This window comes from Hyperoodon ampullatus, assembly GCF_949752795.1.
Source record: "Hyperoodon ampullatus genome assembly, chromosome: 15".
Classification (NCBI taxonomy): domain Eukaryota; kingdom Metazoa; phylum Chordata; class Mammalia; order Artiodactyla; family Ziphiidae; genus Hyperoodon; species Hyperoodon ampullatus.
The window spans coordinates 42,992,467-42,999,427 of NC_136928.1; the positions used below are offsets into that span (position 1 = coordinate 42,992,467).

Sequence of the window (6,961 nt, forward strand, 5' to 3'; positions counted from 1 at the left end):
GTCCAAAAGATTAAGTGACTGATTGAGCTATGATTAGAATTCAGGATTCTTGATTGTCAACCTGGTCCTTTTTTTATACCACATTTCTTTCCAAGACTGTTCTCTGATAAATTTTTTTTCCTGGTACTATGTTTAGGTAGTTTTCCTTTGTTTTTTGCTATGCTGAGTATGATTTTTTTTTTTTTTGGGATTGGAGATAGTAATGTTGAATTCATTGAGGGCTTTGGAAGGACTGGAAAAAGAAGAGTTGATTGGCAAATATAGACATTAGCTAGTCCCAGTTTCTAGTTGATGTATCATATTAGGATGTTGAGACAGTTTTTCATTTTTGCTTTCAGATGACCTGATGCAGCTAATAAAGTTATGTCCCCACACTGAATTAATTCAGTGTCTCACTAAAGAATGGAATGGGAAACCACCATATTTATCTTTTGGTCTTGCTGTACTTCACCTGTTCTCTGTAGATATGAAAAAGGTTGGCATTAAGCTACTTCAAGAAATAAATAAAGGTGGGAAAGGTAAGTGAAGTAAAATTTTGTAGTGGAGGAAGTAGTAGTGGGTTATTTAGGGAAAGGTTCAAGATTATTATGTTTGAGTTAACTCTATCTTCCGAAGAGTTTATTCTTGGCAAGAGTTAACTTTAGGTGTTTATAAATGTAAAGATTACCATGTTAATATTCTGTTGGCAATAGTATATATTTGTTGAGAGGATTAGAATGAAGAGAGACTCTTTCTGAAGCTTGAGGGGAACATCATAATAATTATAATAGCTATGACTACTGTAAAATCTTTATATATATTAACATATGTGTATATTTAATAATTTATATATATATATATTAAATGTTATTTAGATAAACTTTATGTTTTTTATTCCTAAACCAAATATATATGAAAATATTATTTACATATATTATTTACTCTGAACCTCACTCTGGAGTGGGATCAGGAATAACTAATTAGATCTCAGTTTTTTCTTTCCTTTCTCTAATTTAATATAGAAACTTGAGCAGACAAATTGATTTTAAATTATCATATGGGGCCAAAGAAAGAATAGTAAATTACATGAAAACATAGTTGGGAAGATAATTTAGAAATTATCATTACAGATATCAACTAAAATATTTTATTTGATAGAAAAATAGTAATCATGGTAGAAATAAAATAATAGTGATTATAATAACCTGAATAGAGATCCTCTTTCACCAAGTATTATAAGTAATGCAGGTAGTAGATAAATGAGTTCCATAAATAGTTCCAAAGAGGGTCACTATAATTGATTTTCAAAAGTAAATAATATCATTAGTTTTCTTTAATAAACAAAATCCTTCTTTTATTTCCTTTAGAAAAATATTTGTTAAAGAAACCCCATCATTAAGAGGTTTTTTAAACCCTTAGGTTAGCACTATAGGGCACTTGTAAAAGTGTTTGAAGGATCATGAAAACTTGACCATCAAATTTGTTTGATAGTTCCTAGTGGTACCTTATAGGCTGTGAATAAGGCTGAGCCCACATTCTTCACTTTCTGAACTCCCTTCCTTTCAACCTTCAGCATCTGCTGACCTTACCAAGAAGGAGATGAGTGGAGGAATAGTTAATGTGAGAAATGGTGGAGAGTTGAATTGAGGCATGAAAAGGTTAATGAAAAAGGAGGAGGAGAAGGAACTAACACTTCAGTACTTACTATGAGCTCGACTAGGCACTCCATGTTACACTTAAAGGAATCGGGTCTAATAGTAATGGAGTTGAAATGATATCTCTTTATTTTTGAAGAATTACTAAGTATGGATTATCAAATAAGTGCTGTATTATAATTTTGTATTTTTATTTCCTCAGATGCAGTTGAACATCTTATGATAAATGATCCATTTTGCTCCCTAGAAAAGTGGCAAGAATTAGCAAATATATGTTTACAGAATGGCTTTGACAAATTATCTAATGACATCATGTCTGTTCTTCGATCTCAAGCTGGGATTACTGAAATTTCTGAAGAGGATGATACAGTCAACTTGATGCAGCATGTTTTTTGGTAGTTCTACATCTTAACCAGTTGAGGGAGCCTGTACAACATTTTATATATCAGTTAGGCAAACTGATTTTGGTATAACTAACTTATAAATAAATCTGGAGTATGAAGTTCTCAGAAATATATCATGCTTCTTTTGTTATGAGGATGTTTAGATTTGTCCTTGAAATATTTACACCATTGCTTCCTTTTTTAATATGGTCATTTTGTATATTGAATCTTTCTAAAATTCCTATGTACTTTATTTTTTCTTTTTTTAAATTTTTTAATTTTTATTTTATTTTAATTTTATTTTGGAGTACAGTTGATTTACAATATTATGTTAGTTTCAGGTGTACAGCAAAATGATTCAGTTATGCACATATTGGATTGGCCAAAAAGTTCATTCGGTTTTAAGTAAAACTAAAAGGCATTTTTCATTTTTGCCAAGAACTTTGTTGAACAATGTATTCATTAACTGAATTAACTTTTTGGCCAAGCCAATACACATATTCATTCTTTTTCAGATTCTTTTCCCATATAGGTTATTACAGAATATTGAGTAGAGTTCCCTGTGCTATATAGTATGTTCTTGTTGATTATCTATTTTATATATAATAGTGTGTATATGCTACTCCTAAACTCCTAATTTATCCCTCCTGTATATTGAATCTTGATAAAATCTAAGAATGTAAGTGTATAAATCTCAGTTTAGGCATTTCAATCTAAGTGCATAAGTTAATGTCTAAATATATTCCTTTCTGGTGATCTAATTTAATAGCAAGAACTGAGGAAGGTGTGAGTAGTATCCTGTCAGACTGACTTCCCAAATATCAAATGCTATAAGCCTGACTCGTAACAAGTAAGGCAGGATGCCGTTTCATGGTTTTCACTGGCAAAAACCTAGAGTACAGTAATTTTGTACTACTGACACAAAGATGTGCTCCATGCTTTGGTATATATAAATGGCAAATGTTAAGCTTCTACTATACAACTTGGGAATTTCAACATGTTCTTATCTAGAGAGAGAATAGCCAAATTTTGCAAAGAAGTAGTAGTTCTACATCTTAGACCCAGGATACCTGTAGGCATGGAATATGTCATATGAAGTGGTTTTAGATGATTTCAAGTGTCTGAGTAAGTATTTGATTGAAAACTCAGAGTTCTGTGTCATGGACAGGTGTGATATTCAAAATATTTAATGATCAGCATGGCATAGGCACCAATCAAACAGAACAGATACCCAACTAATCAGAACAGCTTTCAGCCCTTATGCCATACCAGAATGTCAGCCTTGATCACGGAACATGGTAAAAGTGAGCTGCTGTTAGATAGAATAAAAGAGCATAAGTTTTCCCCTCCTAAATTTAAACTGAATGTATATATTTTATTTTATAGTGGAAAGAATGTGAACTTGGAATTGGACAGCTTCATATTCAAGTTCAAATTCTTCTTCTTACTCTTTGTAAAATATGGGCAGTAATATCTCCCCAAAAGGTTTAGTGATATGTATGTGCAGGATAAATACATTACGTAGTGGAAGAACTTAATAGAAGATAATCCTTATTTCAATGTAATAGGTCCCAGGAACACATATTCCTCTACTTGGTTTATACTTCCCAAATCCCACATATCTATCCATTTGTACTTGTATAATTATCCCTCTTTGGAGTATTTGATATAACACACCTTATTGGCCTATATTAAGCTATCTGTTTCTACTAATATTTGGGTTGCTGGGCTTATCTTACAAATCCAGAAGAATACTGGCTGAGTTCTCAATTTTTCTGTATAGTGGTAAATACAGTACTGGATAACTATAATTCAGTTTTCTAAAATGTAATATTTTTTAAAAGTAATACCTATACAATTTTAAAAGCAATTTAAATTGTAATTTAGTTATAAAAGGCTTATAATAACTAATATTTTTATTTCTGGCCTTCATATTAGCTATGATTTTTTAAAATTAATTAATTAGTTTAGTTTTTGGCTGCATTGGGTCTTTTTTGCTGCACATGGGCTTTCTCTAGTTGCGGTGAGCGAGGGCTACTCTTCATTGTGGTGCGCAGGCTTCTCATTGCAGTGGCTTCTCTTGTTGCAGAGCACGGGCTCTAGGCATGTGGGCTTCAGTAGTTGTGGCTCCTCAGCTCTAGAGCGCAGGCTCAGTAGTTGTGGCACATGGGCTTAGTTGCTCCTCAGCATGTGGGACCTTCCCGGACCAGGGATTGAACCTGTGTCGCCTGCATTGGCAGGCGGATTCTTAACCACTGCGCCACCAGGGAAGTCCTTATCTATGATTTTTGAAAAGAAAATATGAAGGATGGAAAAAAGGAAGGGAAGGAGAGGGTATTTCAGCAGCACTGATTCTTTATGTACCAATGGCTTAGCACCCTTTTTTCTTTGAGACTTGTATGATTGATAGAAAGCTACTATGTATCCGTTGACAGAACTTGGAAAAAAATGTGTTCATGAAAGCCAAGAGGATGAATTAGGTACAGAAATCTGGAAAAAGCTTGAAACAGAAGCTGTTGTTGTTGTTACTGCTAATTTTGCTTTGGTTTTAAAATGTTTTTTCCTCCACTCATTATTATTCTTCTTTGTTAGCATTACCTTTGGCAGTTTACCCAAGGAAAGTGAAATTTGTCAAGTGAATCTAAATTAAAATGCCTGGAGATGGAATTGGGAGGAAGAGCAAGAATATAAAGTCAAGTGGGGGAAGGAGAAAGAGTTGAGTTGTGAGCTGTACAGGACTTGAAAGTTGTGAGAACCTCCCTTTAAGCTGCACTGAAAGAGGTATAACATGAGCCTCGTGGCATAGGAGCCTGTGTTCTAGACCAGCTCTACCACGATCTAGTTTTGTGTCCTTTTCCTCATGAATTTATTTTGGCTAGATAATTCCTTTTGTCATTTACAACTCAAAAATTCAGTAGTTCCACAGATGATTTCTCAGTGCTTTTTCACCTTCTGCCTAAATTGTAAATACCAGGATTCAACATCAGCATCAGCAACATATTGTGGGGACTTCCCTCGCGGTCCAGTGGTTAAGACTCTGCGCTTCCCTGGTCAGGGAACTAAGATCCCACATGCTTCACAGTGCAGCCAAAACAAAAACAAACCCAGCATATTCTGGATACCTGTTTTGTGTATGGTCTCTGCTATCAAGATTAAAACGTCAGTGGGAAGAGACAGAATATTGTAAAAATAACTAAAAATAATTCCGTAGTATTATCTAATATCCAGTCTGTGTTCACATTTCACAAATTGCTTAAAAATGCCTTTTTACAGTTGAGTTGTTCCAATTAGGATCTAAACAAGGTCCATGTATTCTATTTGGTTGTTGTGTCTCTGCATATAGAGTATTCTTCCTCTCTTTTTTTCTCTCTTGCCATTGACTGATTGGATTGGCTTGGTTGTTACTGGGAATGTTCCACATTTTAGATTTGTCTGATTGCTTCCTTATGGTATTATTTAACTTGTTTTTCTTTTTCCCATATTTCCTGTAAATGGAAGTTAGCTGTAAAAACTTAACTAGATTTAGTTTCAACTATTTTGGCAAGGATGCTTCATAGGTGATGCTGAGTATTTCACATTTCATCATATTATCGTGCACTAAATAGTTGTCTCATGTCATTGCTTTTTGAGGTAACGTCCAAAATCCTTAACATGGCCTAACAAATTCTGCATAATCTGAATTCCAGCTGATCTCCAGACTCATCTCCTACCGTATTACACATTATTTTGAGCCAGGCACTTGTATTTTTTCTGTTCCTCTTGTAAGGGGCTTGAAAATATGCTGTTTCTTTTACCTGGAAGGCTCATCCCTTTCTTTTTACCTAGTTAATAATTTCTTGCACTTCAGGCTTTAGCTTGGTTAAAAATTCCTCAGGGAAACCTTTTATGACTTCCTTAATTATGCCACATTTCTTTTTTCTAGGCTGTCCTTTTACAGTCAGGGACAGTACTTTTTTTTTTTTTTTTTTTTTTTTTTTGCGGTATGCAGGCCTCTCACTGTTGTGGCCTCTCCCGTTGCGGAGGACAGGCTCCGGACGCGCAGGCTCAGTGGCCATGGCTCACGGGCCCAGCCGCTCCGCGGCATGTGGGATCTTCCCGGACTGGGGCACGAACCCGTGTCCCCTGCATCGGCAGGCGGACTCTCAACCACTGCGCCACCAGGGAAGCCCAGGGACAGTACTTTTTATTGAAGGCAAGGACAGCACATTTTGAGGGTGTGGAAAATGGGGGAAGGTTACTCTGTTAGTTTTCTAGGGCTGCTGAAACAAAGTACCACAAACTGAATGGCTGAACCACAGAAATTTGTCTCAGTTCTGGAGGCCAGAAGTCTGATATAAGGTGTTGGCAACGTTGATTCCTTTGGAAGACTGTAAGGGAATAATTGGTTTCAGTCAGACCTTTGCCTCTCTCCTTGGCTTATAGGTGACCACCTTCTGTATATCTCTTATGTCATCTTCCCTCTATGTGCTCTATGTGTGCCCATATTTCCTCTTATATGTACGCCAGTCATATTACATTAGGACCCACCCTAATGAACTCATTTTAACTCTGTAAAGACCCTATCTCCAAATAAGGTCACATCTTGAGGTACTGGGGATTAGGGCTGCAACTTATGAATTTTTGGAGGGCACATACAATTCAACCCATAACAGTTACCATTATATCACCAAAATCAAACACAGTATTGGGTACAAAGTAAGTTGCAATACGCAGGTCAATGAATAAATACCAAGCTGGACCTGGAATCTTTCATATTTAATGCCAATCTTGTGAATTAGCTTTACTCTAGCTTTGTTGGTAAATTTTATTGATATATAAATATACATATACACAATAATAAATTCTGAAAATTGCACAAGTTATAACTGTAGAGCTCAATAATTTTTCACAAAGTCAACACATTTATGTAACCAACTCCCAGATGAAGAAATAACACCCCTGGAA

General features: G+C 35.2%; 1 protein-coding gene across 2 annotated transcripts in view; it reads left to right on the top strand.

Moving 5' to 3' along the window:
- Window positions 1-2,058, top strand: part of CLHC1 (clathrin heavy chain linker domain containing 1) — a gene marked incomplete at its 5' end in the record, with an annotated part of 32,093 nt that extends 30,035 nt beyond the window's left edge. For both annotated transcript variants that reach the window (XM_079721269.1, XM_079721270.1), the window contains 2 exons: window positions 339-518; window positions 1,837-2,058. In XM_079721269.1, coding sequence (XP_079577395.1) covers window positions 339-518; window positions 1,837-2,033 — 377 coding nt within the window. In that variant the 3' untranslated portion in view covers window positions 2,034-2,058. The remainder of the gene's footprint in view (window positions 1-338; window positions 519-1,836) is intronic.
- Window positions 2,059-6,961: the final 4,903 nt, after the last annotated feature.